General features: G+C 46.3%; 1 protein-coding gene across 1 annotated transcript in view; it reads right to left on the minus strand.

Annotated features, from left to right (window-relative positions):
- The window catches only part of DOCK5 (dedicator of cytokinesis 5), a 234958-nt gene that overhangs the window by 127597 nt on the left and 90892 nt on the right, over positions 1 to 16469 (minus strand). Inside the window, exons 7-10 of the mRNA XM_084803950.1 lie at positions 14433 to 14568; positions 12189 to 12346; positions 11185 to 11266; positions 4591 to 4720 (exon numbers count right to left, since the gene is read on the minus strand). Of these exons, the coding sequence (XP_084660076.1) occupies positions 4591 to 4720; positions 11185 to 11266; positions 12189 to 12346; positions 14433 to 14568 (506 nt within the window). The remainder of the gene's footprint in view (positions 1 to 4590; positions 4721 to 11184; positions 11267 to 12188; positions 12347 to 14432; positions 14569 to 16469) is intronic.

Here is a 16469-nt window from a genome sequence, read left to right on the forward strand (position 1 = left end):
GGCCCTGATCCGGATTGCAGCCCTAGTGTGGGGCGTAGGGGGCATTGACCCTCTCCCCTACACACACACACACACACACACACACACACACACTGTGGTCCCAATCTGGATGGGGCCCCTGCATTTACCTTCCCCAATCTGGTGCTCTCCAGATGTGTTGGGACTACATCTGGAGGGTCATGCTGGATGGGAAATGTGGTTCACCACACCTGGAGGACCATGCTGAATTGGATGATGGGAGTTCTAGTCCAACACATCTGGAGAGCACCGGACTGGAGAAGCCTGCTCTAAAGTAAGTGCATGGGCCCCAATCAGGATTGGGACCACAGTGTGAGTGGCGGGGGGGAGGTTTAAAGACTCCCTACCCCCCACGCTAGGGTCCCAATTCAGATCAGAGCCCAGGTGCTTTCTTTAGAATAAAAAAGGTAGCTGTAGCTGCTACCTACCCCATCAAAGTAAGATGCTGTTAAGGTCTTAGCTGCACCAGTAAGAAAGATGTAGCTGCTAGCTACATCTTCAAAGCAGCATGGAGCTTGGCCCCAAGGATGTAAATAGGGAGAGCAGGTAAGGCGATCATCTTTTTCTGACATTCAAGTCACTGAATCCAAGCTTCCACGTGACTCGGAATTTCTCTTCTGGTTTAAAAGCCAACCGCCGCAACTTTATATGAGGGCCCGTAGCTCAGCGGTACTGTCGGGATTCCTTTAGCCCTCACTTTACTTATAAGCCTAAACATACACAGACGAGAGGCTTCAGTCTACAGCTTTTAATCCATTACTTCACAGGGTCCTACAGATGCAAATTCTCAGTGACTCTCAATCTACAGAGGAATGCCTTCAGGGGAATCAAAAGGAAGTTACGAGAGTTGCCTGTCATTTGAAGAAGGAGGCGGGCTCACTAGCCTAACTTAAGGAGTGGGGAGGTCCCTCTCTCTCGTGAGGCCTCTGAGCGCAGCTTTTCCTGCAAGGCCAATCGGGTAGACCATCTAAGTTCCTCCCCTGCCTTCTCTCTTTGCTCTGCACTTGCATCTGGCATCTATTAGATAAGGCTCCCCAAACTCCACTTCCTTCTGTTCACTGTCTCTCACGGGGCGGGGGGGGTAAAGAGGGACCCTCATCCTCAGCCAGCTGGATGTTTGTAACCTGGGAAGCCGGCCTACTCATATCTGGACTAGCCTGGGAAAACACCTCCCCCATGTCTGGCGGTTCTCCTTCAGAATCTGAACTGCTATCCCACTCCCTGCACTCAGAAACACCCCTGACAGGTACAGCACAGGCTTTGCATGCAGAAAGCTCCAGGCAGTGTAGGCTGGTGGCTCCGATGTCAGTGGAGCAGCGAATCTGCTCCCGGTTTCAGTCAGAACTAAAGACATCCAGATTTTGTGAAATCTGTCCTGTGTGTGTTTTGTGGATTGTGCTGTGTCATTTATTCCAGTGTCTGTTCACAGATGAATTCATTTTTTTCGTTATGTGGAAAAGTATGCAAATAATTCCATAAGAGGGTTCGTAACAGGTTACGTCATTTATGTTAGTACATGACATTTAGCGTACTGTCCCCCATTCCATTCAACTTTTCCCCGTGTATATTTACCAGTCTCAGCAGAAACATGTGCATTTTCCTATTAATAAATTTGCGTAAATTTCGAGAAAGTAAAAAAAAAAAAAGATCCAAAAGTCCATGGACTCCACGCAGCCAGAGGAAGCCAGTCAGCAGTGGATTCCACAGGTCAGACTCTTAGAAATCTGAACTCATTTTAGTTTGTCTCAAATATCTCCAGCATCCCTTCTCAGAACTCTAAAGTAGCTATCCAAAGTGCTTCGCAATCTAGCTCCTTTAGAGTTCTGACTGGTTCTGAATGAAACTCAGAGCGGATTCACAGAATCAGAGAATAGTAGGGTTGGAAGGGGCCTATATGTCAGGAGCGCCCTGGCGGCCTCTTTCAGTAGACTCCAATAGCCAACTCAAGACACGGATGAAAGGATTCTTTTCAAAGCTTTAAACCTTTTACAACTTAATGACTCTTTCAGATGCTAATCACCAGCGACTAAAGCAAGGAACAGCAGAGTGGCCTAAGCTTCAAATAGGCAATTGATCCCCATTTGAAAGAGAGTCACTTGAAGACCCAGAACTTATGGGCTAGGGAGAGATCCTCCCTCTTTCCCTTGGGTCCATGGGAGGCGGCCGTTGCTTGCACGCCAAACGGGCGCTTCACCTCCTTTCAGCGCCCTCCATCGCTCGTCGCTCTCTGAGTCTGCGTCGAGCATCTAGCAAGCCTCATTCCCACACTTTCTCACTGCTAGGATCACTATCTATCTCAGGAATGCCGGCAAGAGGAATCTCTGCCAGCTGCTGTGCCTGTGAGGGATGAGCTGGCTCCTCTCCCACGGATTGCTGTTCCTCCTCAGAATCAGAACTGCTCTGGGGCTCTATGGGCTCAGTTTCCACCCTGACACTATAAGGCCATCGAGTCCAACCCCCTGCTCAGTGCAGGAATCCAAGTCAAAGCATCCTTGACAGATGGCTGTCCAGCTTCACCTTGAATGCCTCCAGTGTGGAAGGGCCCACTACCTCCCTAGATAACTGGTTCCATGGTCGTATTGCTCTAACAGTCAGGAAGTTTCACTGCCCCACTGATATAGGAGCCGCCAGCCTTCACTGGTCCCAGGTTCAGACCCCCAGCATCTCCACTACGAAGGATCCGGTGGTAGGTGATGGGGAAGATTCCTGCCTGAGATCCCAGGGAGCCACTGCCAGTCAAAGCAGGCCAACCTTCCCCAACCTGGTACCTTCCAGAGTTTTTGGACTTCAACTCCCAACTGCCCTGGCCAGCATGGCCAATGGTCAGGTATGCTGGGAGTTCTCATCTGAAACATCAGGAGGGCACCAGGTCAGGGAAGGCTGGAGTAGACAACACTGGGCCCAGTGGACAAATCGTGTAACCTGGGATATTGACGCAAGTCATGTCACCTTCCCACTGGGGACACTGGAACATGCAGTCCAGGTGGACTCCAAGTTTGGAAGGGAAGCTCTGCTGAGGAAACAGACATGCTTCACCACATCCCTCATCTTCTGCCCTGGGTAAATTGGGAGTGGGTTGAGGGGAGGGGGCAGAGATGGCCGCCTTGAGTGCAGGGATACGCAAATCAGCCAAATTCGAGCTCGCCAAAGTTCTCCAGATTCCGTCTCGAAGCTTGTTCTAACTTGAGTCCAGATCAGACTGCGAGCTTTGTTTCTTTTTTTTTCACATGAAAATCCGTGCACATTTTCAAGCATATTTTTCCAAATGTACACATCAATCGTGCGCATCTTTGAAGTATACAAATTCTTCTCCCACTGATTATAGCCTATTTCTCTGCATTTTCCCAAAAGTACACAGCTTTTCATGCACATTTTTCAAATGTCCATATGCTGATCAACACATTTTTTTGGGGGGAGTGTTCCACGAACCACCTTGCAAGCTCAGAAATGTAAGGACTTTGACTGCAGATCGTGGCCAAGTCCATCTTCAATCCCAACTGGTTAAATCCTGATCAAAAATGAATTGAAAAGAATTCCTCACACATCTCTACTTGGAATGCTGTTTTCTTGGTAGAAAGGTAGGGTGGGGTACAATGGCAGAGGGGGACATGCTGCTTGTATCCTTGAATTAGGCTGAGAGCCAGTTTTAGGAACTTTCAAATGCAGGATTGGACCCCAGGTTTGGATTTATTTATTTATTTATTTCATTTCTATACCGCCCAATAGCCGAAGCTCTCTGGGCGGTTCACAAAAATTAAAACCAAACAGCACACAATAAAACAATTTAAAATATATAGAACATTAAAACCACAATATAACAATACAACCACAATAAAACCTAGCAGCAGTGCAGGAATTTAAAATACAGATTTAAAACAGCAAAGCTAAAAGTCTAGAAAGCTAAAATGCTAAAATGCCTGGAAAAATAAAAAGGTCTTCACCTGGCGCCAAAAGGAATACAATGTAGGTGCCAGGCGAACCTCACTAGGGAGCTCATTCCACAGCCAGGGTACCACAGCAGAAAAAGCCCTCCTCCTAGTAACCACCTGCCTCACTTCCTTTGGCCGGGGCTCACGGAGAAGGGCCGCTGAGGATGATCTTAAGGTCTGAGCCGGCACATATGGGAGGAGGCGATCCTTCAGATAACCTGACCCCAAGCCGTTAAGGGCTTTGAATGTTAATACCAGCACTTTGAATCAGGCCTGGAAATGGACTGGCAGCCAGTGCAGCTGGAAAAGTACTGGCGTAATATGAGCTCGCAGGCCAGTCCCTGTTAACAATCTTGCTGCCCTACTTTGGACCAGCTGAAGTTTCCGGACCGTTTTCAAAGGCAGCCCCACATATAACACATTGCAGTAATCCAGACCAGAAGTTATCAGAGCATGGATAACTGTAGCTAGGCTATCTCTGTCCAGATAAGGGCGTAGTTGGTATACCAGCCTAAGCTGATAAAAAGTGCTCCGTGCCACTGAGTTCACCTGTGCCTAGGGATTGCTGCCCTAGCCTCCTAACCAATTTCCGACAGGACTCCCTTGAGAAAAGAGCCTTTTCAGCCATCACAGCTCCTCCTACCTGCTACTCCAAAAGGTCTCCGGAGCCCACAGGTGTGTTTCTTAACCTCCTTAAGCTCCATGTGGCCGACTCGCACAATCTGACACACCAGGCTGATTCGTGGCCGGATCAGGTCAGAACTGCTGAGATCCTAGAAGGGCAAAAGAGACCAAAGTCAAAGACCATCAAATGGTATCGGACTGTTTTGTGAACAAGAGAAAAAACAACCATCACGTGGCTGATCAAGGCTACCGTCCAACGACCCATGGATGGGTGAGGTTGATTTCTACCAACCCTGTTCTGATGACTGGAATTCATACAGTGTGTGTGTTTGTGCATGTGTAAGGACCTGAAGCAGCGGACCCTGCCTGTAATCTATGCACACTCTATGTACAGGTGTCCATATTTTCACTGGCCACGCTTGCCCTGGGGAGCCAGACAAGCAACGAGCCTTCCTCCCAACCTTGGGAGTTATAAAGGTGGTGGACACCATCCCAGCGACTGTGCAGCGATCCCTGCTTCCTATCAGCACCTTGATTGGGAGGAATGTACCCTCATCTGGACTGCTGCATCCAGTTCTGGGCGCCACGCTTTAAGAAGGATGCAGACAAGCTGGAGAGAGTTCAGAGGAGGACAACGAAGATGATCAGGGGACTGGAAACAAAGCCCTATGAAGAGAGACTGAAAGAACTGGGCATGTTTAGCCTTGAGAAGAGAAGACTGAGGGGAGACATGATAGCGCTCTTCAAGTACTTGAAAGGTTGTCACAGAGAGGAAGGCCAGGCTCTCTTCTCCATCATCCCAGAGTGCAGGACATGGAATAATGGGCTCAAGTGACAGGAAGCCAGATTCCGGCTGAATATCAGGAAAAACGTCCTGACTGTTAGAGCAAGACGAGAATGGAACTAATTACACAGGGAGGTAGTGGGCTCTCCCACACTGGAGGCATTGAAGATGAGGGTGGACAGCCATCTGTCCGGCATGCTCTGACTTGGATTCCTGCATTGAGCAGGGGGTTGGACTTGATGGTCCTGTAGGCCCCTTCCAACCCTACTATTCTATGCTTCTATGATTCTAAGGCTGTAGGTTCTTTGGTGTCTTCATACCAGGAGCACCTCACTTTGGAGCGGCTAAACCAGTAAGTGCCTTGCCTGCCCTTACGTGCTATTGCATAGACCTAAACCAAGTCTTGGAGATCAGTCCCAAATTGCAGACCCCTGCCTACACGCCCACACACGGAGACCCCTGCCTATATATACAAAGGTTTCTACCTGGTCCAAAGTCAACACTATTTCCTATACTCCATTGGTTCTTTGATCAGAAGTGGTCCACAGGATATAAGGGGTGCAATCTGGAGAGTCCTCTGCATCAGCAGAAGGCAATTCCACTCACTCAAGAATGGTGGAGATGAAGGTCATCAGTTTCCACCAAATCTCCTATCCAGCTGCAGCTCCCTCCACGGCCCATCCCACATCTTTCTAGAGCGTCCTGGAACCCTCAAGATTGGGCTTTGAGGGGGCCCAAGGGGCTGCAGCGAGAAGGAGGAAGTGGGAGGAGCTCATGCTTCTCTGGATGCAAACCAGGATACGTAAGCCTGCAATATTGCATATCCATATATCAAACTAGCTGAAGGGCAACAAATTATGTTTCCCTGAGACGAATGAGAAAAAAATGTGTTTTTCATTTATATTATCTAAAATGATCAAAGGGCTGGAGCAACTCCCCTATGAGGAAAGGCTGCAACATCTAGCATTGTTTAGCTTGGAAAAAAGGAAGGTAAGGGGAGACATGACAGAGGACTACAAAAGTGTGCATGGTGTGGAGAATGTGGAAAGGGAGACATTTTTCTTCCTCTCTCAAAATACTAGAACCTGGGGTCATCCCCTGAAGCTGACTGGTTGGAAGTTCAGGACAAGTAAAAGGAAGGACTTCACTTTCACAGGATGTAGTGATGGCCACCACTTCGGATGGCTTGAAAAGGGGGATGGACAAATTCCTGGAGGAGAAAACTATCGATGGCTGCAAGTCCTGATAGCTCTATGCGACCTCCAGTATCAGAGGCGGTGTGCCTATGTGCACCAGTTGCTGGAGAACATGGGCGAGTGGGGGGTGCTGTTGCCCTCATGTCCTGCTTGTAGCTTTCCCATGGGCACCTGGTTGGCCACTATGCAAACAGAATTTATTTTATTTATTATTTATTTATTTCATTTCGATATCGCCCAATAGCCGAAGCTCTCTGGGCAGTCCACAAAAATTAGAATGCTGGACTAGATGGACCCTTGGTCTGATCCAGTAGGGCTCTTCCTATGTTTCTTATCTGCAGAATAGGAATGGTAATATGGTGAGATACAAGTAGAGTAATGGAAGAGATTGGTGTGTGCCCCGGTCCTTTAATGCACACACATAAGGGCTATTCAGATGCCCCCCCATGCATATAATGAATATGTGAGTGGTGAGTGAGATTGCCTCTGCTAGCCATGTGCCTGATGTACCCAGTCGCCATTCTCCCAGTTGCTGCACATTCAGCCTTAGTGTTACAGGAGGTGCATACATGTACCAATATATGCATGTCAGGCTCTTCTACACAAACCCTGTGAACATACAAGCTGGCTACCCCCTTTCCAAGCATACAAACTGCCTGCTGACTCACGTTCGCTCTCTTGCTTTGCCAGTTAAAAAAGATTTGTACAGTTGGTAACTCCTCCAAGTAAGAACCCAGACCAAAGTTTGTTGGGATGCGACCGTTAACATAGCTCAGCTACTCTCCAGGAAATGAGAATAAATAATTAACCACTCCGCCACTAAATACCATTGGAATGACGGCTTCACCTTTGCATCAACTGCAAATATGCTATGGACAGGGAAGTGGACCAGAATTATTCTGCGTTTGTCCATCATTAAAAACAATTTGTCATTTATAACAATGAATAATAACAGAAAAGAAGGGAAAGGTTCATAACTAAAAAAATAAATTAAAAATTTTTAGGGCACAATCCTATTCATTGTGCCCTTGGCGTCCGGAAGTCCCCAAACTCAGAGACATCCAATCATCCAATGGAGGGCAGGAAGAGCATTGGAGGCGATCCTTGCCTCCCCATCCTCTCACCCTGCAGATTTTGCTAGGCAGGCTTTTTAGCAAGGGCGCTTCGGAGGAGGACAGAAGGAGGCTGGAGGAGGCTCAAGAAAACTCATATCCTGGCCTCTCCGGTCTCATCCCCTCCCTGCCCACTGGAACACCCCTTTTTCCCCCTCACTGGGGTTGCTTCCAGCCTCGGAGAGACAGTTGGTGTGGTTCTCTCTGCACCAGCTGTGAAGGGCTGGGGGAGGGGGTCAGATCTCCAACTCTCCCTTCTGAGGTCAGAGCGTTATCTCCAACCTCAGAGGGGGGAATCCAGCCTATCCTATGGTCCCTGGGATGCTCGCCCAGAGACCATAGGATTGCTCTCTTAGAAGTTTTGAAAAACAGAATTAGTATCCTTTAGGCCAGTACAAAATAGGGGGAGGAAAAGGAGCTTCCAAGAGTTATAATTTGTCCTTATTGTTACAGTCTTGGGCCTCTGAAAAGATCGTGAAAACCTGGGAGCATTTTGGTTTTCAAATCAGATAAGTAGGAAGGCAAGGAATGAAGACAATAATAGGTCTATCCCTCACTATTAGGCCCAATGCCAAAATGAACCTCCCCATTCAGAGGCATGTGCTCTATCATTGAGATACAGGCCTTTGCTAAACCATTCAAGGTCCGGTCATTGGGAACGTATCTTGCTGGTACTGAAGGAACTCCATTGGCTCTGGTCACCTCTGAGCATGATTCAAGAAGCTGGTGCTTACCAATCAAGTCCTATGTGATTTGGAACCCAGGCATCTGAAGGAATGCCCGTTCCCACGTGAAACTGCCCGGGTGCCAAGATAAGCTGTCAAGGCCTTTCTGTGCTTGTTTCGAATGAGACGGGCAGCAACTGTGTGTGCAACTCTCTCCAGGGAGACTTGTCCGGGCGTCAAAGTGGTTTATCTTTAAAGCTGTTATCTTTTGAGCACCAGCAGACGACAGGCTTATTCTCCCCAGCCTCTTAACTGGTTTTACTAGTTTTTAATGCTGTTTTGGATTGCTATTTTATCATTGCTTGTACGATTGGTGATTTCTTTAAAAAAAAAATAGCAACATTTTATTGCTTTTATATTTATGTCTGTTAAGTCATCCTGACTGCTTTTGTTAAAGGGCAGTAACCAAAAAGCACGCACAAATAAATAAATACAACAGCATCATAGTGAAATCACTGCAGTAAAAAAGAAAGGCCGTGGTTTTTATGTTATTTGGGATGCAATTCAATGCCTGTTTAGACAGAAATAAGTCCTACAACTCCCAGCATGCCCCTGCCAGCATGGCTGGCTGGGGGATGTTGGGAGCTGTAGGACTTATTTTTATTTTTTATTTATTTATTTATTTATTTCATTTCTATACCGCCCAATAGCCGAAGCTCTCTGGGCGGTTCACAAAAACTAAAACCAAACAACACACAATAAAACAATTTAAAATATATAGAACAAACCACAATATAACAATACAACCACAATAAAACCTAGCAGCAGTACAGGAGTTTAAAATACAGATTTAAAACAGCAAAGATAAAAATTTAGAAAGCTAAAATGCCTGGGAAAATAAAAAGGTCTTCACCTGGCGCCGAAAGGAGTACAATGTAGGCGCCAGGCGAACCTCACTACAGAGCTCATTCCAGAGCCGGGGTGCCACAACAGAAAAAGCCCTCCTCCTAGTAGCCACCCGCCTCACTTCCTTTGGCAGGGGCTCATGGAGAAGGGCCACTGATGATGATCTTAAGGTCCGGGCAGGCACATATGGGAGGAGGCGATCCTTCAGGTAACCTGGCCCCAAGCCGTTAAGGGCTTTGAATGTTAACACCAGCACTTTGAATCGGGCCTGGAAATGGACTGGCAGCCAGTGCAGCTGGAAAAGTACTGGCGTAATATGAGCTCGCAGGTCAGTCCCTGTTAACAATCTTGCTGCCCTATTTTGGACCAGCTGAAGTTTCCGGACCGTTTTCAAAGGCAGCCCCACATATAACGCATTGCAGTAATCCAGACGAGAAGTTATCAGAGCATGGATAACTGTAGCTAGGCTATCTCTGTCCAGATAAGGGCGTAGTTGGTATACCAGCCTAAGCTGATAAAAAGTGCTCCGTGCCACTGAGTTCACCTGTGCCTCAAGTGACAGTTCTGGATCCAAGAGCACCCCCAAACTACAAACCTGATCCTTTAGGGGGAGTGCAACCCCCTCCAGAACAGGTTGAATATCACCTAGCCGGGCAGACGAACCACCCACTAACAGTACCTCTGTCTTGTCTGGATTGAGTTTCAGTTTATTAGCACTCATCCAGTCCATTACCGTGCCCAGGCACTGGTTCAGAACAGCCACTGCCTCACCTGGTTTTGATGAGAAAGAGAGGTAGAGCTGGGTGTCATCCGCATATTGATGGCACCTCAGCCCACACCTCCGGATAACCTCCCCCAGCAGTTTCATGTAGATGTTAAACAACATGGGGGATAGAAAAGAGCCCTGTGGAACCCCATGGCACAATTGCCATGGCACAGAGCAATAATCCCCCAGCACCACCTTCTGGAATCGGCCATCCAAGTAGGAGCGGAACCACTGTAGTGCAGTGCCTCCAACTCCCAACCCAGACAACCTATCCAGAAGGATACCATGGTCGATGGTATCGAAAGCCGCTGAGAGGTCCAGGAGAATCAACAGGGTCGCACTCCCCCTGTCCCTCTCCCTTTTTATTTTTGTCTGAACAGACACAGAATTACACCCTTACTATATTTAGGCTGTCCAATAACATGGTTCTCTAGGAGTTTCCTATTTCATACTTCATGTTGCCACAAGCTACCACGAGATGTAGTGATGGCCACCAACTTGGATGGCTTTAAAAGGGGGTTAGATACATTCCTGGAGGAGAAGGCTATCCGTGGCTACTAGTCCTGATGGCTGTGCGCTACCTCCAGTACCAGAGGCAGTGTGCCTATGTACACCAGTTGCTGGGGAACATGGGCAGGATGGTGCTGTTCCACTCATGTCCTTCTTGTGGGTTTCCTGTGGGCAGCTGGTTGGTCACAGTGTGAACAGAATGCTGGACTAGATGGACCCTTGGTCTGATCCAGCAGGGCTCTTCTGATGTTCTTATCTTAGGTCAGATGCTACTAAAAAACCCAGGAAATGTCTGAAAATCTTGGGAACTCAGCAGTGCGTAATCAAAACATGCCAGCATGTCAAAATGACCTTTGTTACTTTTTTTTTGTTACAATGACCTTTTCTTCTTTTTTTACTTGGCTGGCTTTGCAAACAGATACACCAGAGACAACTTGCCAACCACCATGCTTTCTAGGCAGTATAACAATCCGTGTTTACACAGCACCCAGGTTGATGCCCACCCCCCCTCCCCAGACCCATCCCCCCACCCCAGACCCATCCCACAGCTTCCCGCAATGATCTATCACAACAAATGTATTAAAGCAACAATGATAAGAGTGTGACACAAATAACTCTGTCTGCAAGCGGGGTGAGGAAATGGTATTTCAGAAGGATAGAACAACAGCATTTACCGTAAAGACAGCTTGAAGGTTATTCAGCTTTTCAATTTCCTTTGGCATTCCATTACTCCCCCAACGAACCAGGTAGTTTTCGCTACAAAAAAAAAATACTGTCATAGTTATGCCATTTACACATCATCCTATTTAATTATGCTCGAAATGCTTTGCCAAGTGGCAAAACTGTGCCAAGACAGGCCATTGTACATCCAAGTGAAACAAACCAGCAGGTGCTTTGGCATTTCATGGAAAGAAAAACAGGAAGTGCTTTAGGCACAGGGGACTTACAGCAGGAGTGCACAACCTCTTCAGTCCTGAGGGCCACATGTAATGCTGGCTCAGGAGCTGGGGGGCGGCACACATATATACCTGCACACATCCCCACAATCCCGATACAGATGGTTCTTTCCTCACTGCTAACAGCAGCAGGAGGGATTCTCATCTGACCACGAGTTGTGAAGGTGGCTTCAGAACATGGCTGAACTGATGCAATATGAACCCTGATTTGGATTATGGCCCAAGTCACAAGTAACAACAAACCATGGTTCCGCATCACAAAAATGAGCCAGCACAAATGATGGACTCGCACATTCCCCTTCCTACCTCTTTTGCTCTCAAGGAGAGGAGAGGAAAAGCTTCCATATGTGGTTTGCAACAAACCGCAATTTCCCATTTCATCCAATTATGGGAAATTTTGGTTTGGATAGCCTGGCTTGTAACAAACCATGGTTTTCCCATATCCGGACAAAACAGGAAACTGTGGCTTGCTGCAAACTACAAGCAGAAGCTTTTCATCTCCTCTGCTTGCATGTGAAGCAAAAGGGAAGGAAGTATGTGATCCCAAGGCTCATGCCTGCTCATTCGCAAACCATGATTGGAGGGATCACCTTCGTGCAGCTTAAGAGTCACCTTACTGCAGTCAATGTCTGTCTCCGCCCTCTCTTTTCATGATATTGACCAAGGTGCTGTAGGCTATAAGGGATTGTGTTGTTGTTTGAATTGTTATACTAGCAACATACCTAATGAACTTGGATTGATCGGGATCGTAGAGGCTCATGAGCAGCTCTGCATCCTCGCCAACATTGCAGACAAAATTCTTGAAATTGACATACAGACTGTATGTGTGGGTTGTGTTGAAGATAGACTGTCCCCGCAGGTCTACGTTCTGCTGGAGAGACTTGCAGGTACAAAGGGATGAACAAGAAAGTGAGCTCTTAGGAAGAGCGGCGAGATGACACCTGCAAGCCCCAACCACTCTTGAAAACAATCAATTTTCTCAGCCCCACATCTTAATATGCCTCTTTTGGTCAGAGCCATCGGTGAACAAAAACTGTGTTTGTATATGTATGGATTATCCTTCCCCACCCTGGTGCCCTCCAGATGTTTTGCATTACAACCCCCATGAGCCCCAGCCACCATGGCCAATGGTCAAGAATGCTGTAACTTGCAGTCCAAACATCTGGAGGACACCAGGTTGGCGAAGGCTGGCACAGAATTAGGGCTGCAATATTAATTGATTAATTGGTTAGATTAGCTGATTAAAATGATTTTTTAATCAACTACAAAGGCACCTCCAATTAACCAAGAAGCAAATCTGTCTGTCTGTCTGTCTGTCCATCCATCCATCTACACAAAGCCCCCCTCCCAAAATATAAATACAAGTATTTATAAAAGCTTCAGATGGAACACACATTCTTAAAAGAGACATCTCTCTTCTTTTACACACAGGCGTATTTCCTCTGTTCTAATCTAAGATTACGAGCATGCTCCATGGACAAAGAATGGATGCTTCTTGTTTCATAAATATCGTTTTTTACTAAAATCAACTGAAATGCACACACTTAAATGACAAAGATGTATTCAATCAGGGATAGTCTTCTTCGGAAAATAACTCATTTCCAAGGGTGGCTAGCAATGCTACACACAGCCCCAACATTATTTTTTTTCCTTTAAAAAAAACCTAAAAATACACATTATGTGCAGCTCTACCTCGCTCATCCTTGACAACAATGCCCACAAAGCAGGTGCCAGCTCTTCCCACTTCGAAAATAGCACAGATTAAATCTTTGGGAGCTGCAATTTGATCAAGGCCATCTGATGGGACTTCAGAAAGGCTTGTACCACCTCAGGCCGTGAACGTTTCAACAGGATCCAAGCAGACAGCTTACTTCAGGGTACCTGACTTTTTTTTTTCAGGGCTCCTATGCTTTTAATAACTGCATGACAGGCCAAAATCCAACAGGTTCAGCTTTTCCCATCACTGTACCTACATACTGAGAAAAGCTTCATCGGGTATACTTATACTGGTTATGCAAATATTAAAGGCACAAGAGCCCTGTCCTTCAAACATCCCTCCATGCCAGGGGTGTTGAAGTTCTTTCAGCCAGAGGGCTGAATTCGATTTCAGAGGAGTTATCTGGGGCTGTATTGCAGTGGTGTTGGGGCCAAAGGCAAAATAGGGTGTGATCTTAGTGTACTTAACTTAGTGTACTTAGTGTAGCTAAGCATGACAGCTTTCCTTACTCTTGTGTAAGCACAGGCAGCCCCAATTTGGACCAGGACTATGGTGCTCCGGGAGGGTGGCATTAAATCTTCCACCCCCTTGTGGGGGTGGTGTTGCAATTTCAGGGGTGAAAAGGAAGGGTGTTTAAAAAAAAACCCTCCTGGAGCACATGGTCCCAAACCAAATTGGGGCTGCATGCAAGCATGCAAGAGTATGCTTGATTAACAGAATGTTTAGTTTGGCCCTAAGCTTTAGGGGAGGCATTTCAACCTTTCAGAATGGGACAAAAACTATGCAAAAGCGGGGAAAACACGACATGATCGGTAGTTGAGGAAATAGGCGTGGTAATCTGGGGAACTCTGGAGGGCTGGATTGGACTCCAGTAACCTGGTCCTGTAACCTGGTCCTAGGCAAAGGAATGGATTCGTTTTGGAGAGCTGCTTGGATTGGCTCGGAAAGTGATGTGAGTCCTTCCTGACTTGGGAAGGAAGAACTCAGATAATTTCTGAATTAATCTGAGGCCAGCAGGAGAGATCTCGCCCATCTCAAATCTGAATAAAAAGCACTGCAATTATGGTTTGATCCAATCTTGCAATACTGGTAAAGAGGTGGAGGTCACATCGGTTCCTTCAAACCACCACAATATTCATATTGTTCTCGCTGGCACACCTATGACATTCATGGGGTTTCCACAATTGCTTGGCATTCATTTATTTTCAGCTTCCTGTTGAGAGAACAACAGATTAGCCAAGACCTATACCTTTTCTTCTTGGATCCTTTCATCAATTCTTTTCGATGCTGTCTCGTGCGCTTTAAAAAGGGCTATTGTGCTAGTAGCATCTGGATCCAGGATGTTCCCATTATCGTCTCGCACCACCAAGTCCAGCCCCAAGATCCTTGCAGTGGCCCAGAGAAACAAGGAAAGCGGACAAGGGTAAGGTTAGGGATGTATGGGAATTTCAGTTCAGTTCACAAATCACTCAAAAATACCCCGTTCGCAACCTGGAATGTGAACACAAATGTGAGCACATGTTCTCATAGAATCATTGAATCACGGAATAGTAGGGTTGGAAGGGGCCTATAAGACCATCGAGTCCAACCCCCTGCTCAGTGCAGGAATCCGAGTCAAAGCATCCCTGACAAGTTGCTCTCCAGATTCATCTTGAATGCCTCCAATGTGGGGGAGCCCACTACCTCCCTAGGTAATTGGTTCCATTGTTGTATTGCTCTGACAGTCAGAAAGTATTTCCTGATGTTCAGCCGGAATCTGGTTTCCTGTCACTTGAGCCCATTATTCCGTGTCCTGCACTCAGGATGATCGAGAAGAGATCCTGGCCTTCCTCTCTGTGACAATCTTTCAAGTACTTGAAGAGCGCTATCAGATCTCCCCTCAGTCTTCTCTTCTCAAGGCTAAACATGCCCATTTCTTTCAGTCTCTCCTCATTGGGCTTTGTTTCCAGTCCCCTTTGCTGCCCTCCTCTGAACTCTCTCCAGCTTGTCTGCATCCTTCTTAAAGTGTGGCGCCCAGAACTGGACACAGGACTCCAGATGAGGCCTAATCAGTGCTGAGTAGAGGGGAACTAGTACTTCACATGATTTGGAAGCTAGACTTCTATTAATGCAGCCCAAAATAGCATTTGCCTTTTTTGCGGCCACATCACATTGTTGGCTCATGTTCAGCTTGTGATCTACAACAATTCAAAGATCCTTCTCTCTTGTAGTATTGTTGAGACAAGTATCACCCATCTTGTAACTGTGCATTTGGTTTATTTTTCCTAGGTGAAGAACTTGGCATTTATCCCTATTAAATTTCATTCTGTTATTTTCTGCCCAGCGCTCCACCCTATCAAGATCACTTTGAATTCTGTTTCTGTCTTCCAGGGTATTAGCTATCCTGCCCAATTTTGTGTCATCTGCAAATTTGATAAGCAAATTCCTGAACTTGCATTTGCTTTAGCAAAAACTGTACTGGAAAAGTTCACAACTTTCTCAAAATGTGCAACTTTCTCAAAATGTGCAAATTTTGAAAAATGTACAACTTTCCCCATTTGAATGAACCGAAACACAGGTCACAAGCAAGAACAGGAACAAGCTGAACTGAGCTTTGTAGTAAGTCTGGAGAATTTCAGGGAGCTCAAGCATTCCTGGTTTTCCCATCCTTAGGTAAGTTGGGTAGATTAAAGTGAGAACTCGCAAACACTTAAAGCTCAGGTCAGGTAACATCTACTCCCAGGTAGCCCACAGTTCACATTTTTGCTAGGATTCTAATCTCTAAGCACAACCTACTGGAAACCTGTAGGCGCCAGGTGAAGACCTTTTTATTTTCCCAAGCATTTTAAGAACTGTTTCAGTGTTTTTTATATCACTGCACTTTTATTGCTGCTTGTTTTAACAGTGGTGTTATGTGATGGAGTGTTGTTGTTTTTACTCTCTGCTGCTGATTTTATCTTGGTGTTATTATATGCTGGTTTCATTCATGTTTCATTGTTTGTATTTTATGTTTTTAATGTATTGTACACCATCCAGAGAATGTGGGTTATTGGGCAGTTTTAAAGTACAATAAACAAACCATCATGGTGTTCCAGATAATGAAAGTCAACACTGCACATTAAAAGAACGCAGCAGTCCACTCTATAGAATATCAGATTCTGCAACGTGAAAAATTCCACCTCCTGCAAATGGAATAAATTGTGCCGATTAAGGCAAATGTGCATATGCTTTGTCAATCTGCATGCTCGGTTTCTTTGGCTAGGGTCAGGAAGGAAGGTTTGGACAATTTAAAATTGCACACATGACC

Source organism: Heloderma suspectum, chromosome 6 (genome assembly GCF_057233095.1).
Source record: "Heloderma suspectum isolate Gila_16-S chromosome 6, 16-S_ref, whole genome shotgun sequence".
In the NCBI taxonomy this organism is placed as follows: Eukaryota; Metazoa; Chordata; class Lepidosauria; order Squamata; family Helodermatidae; genus Heloderma; species Heloderma suspectum.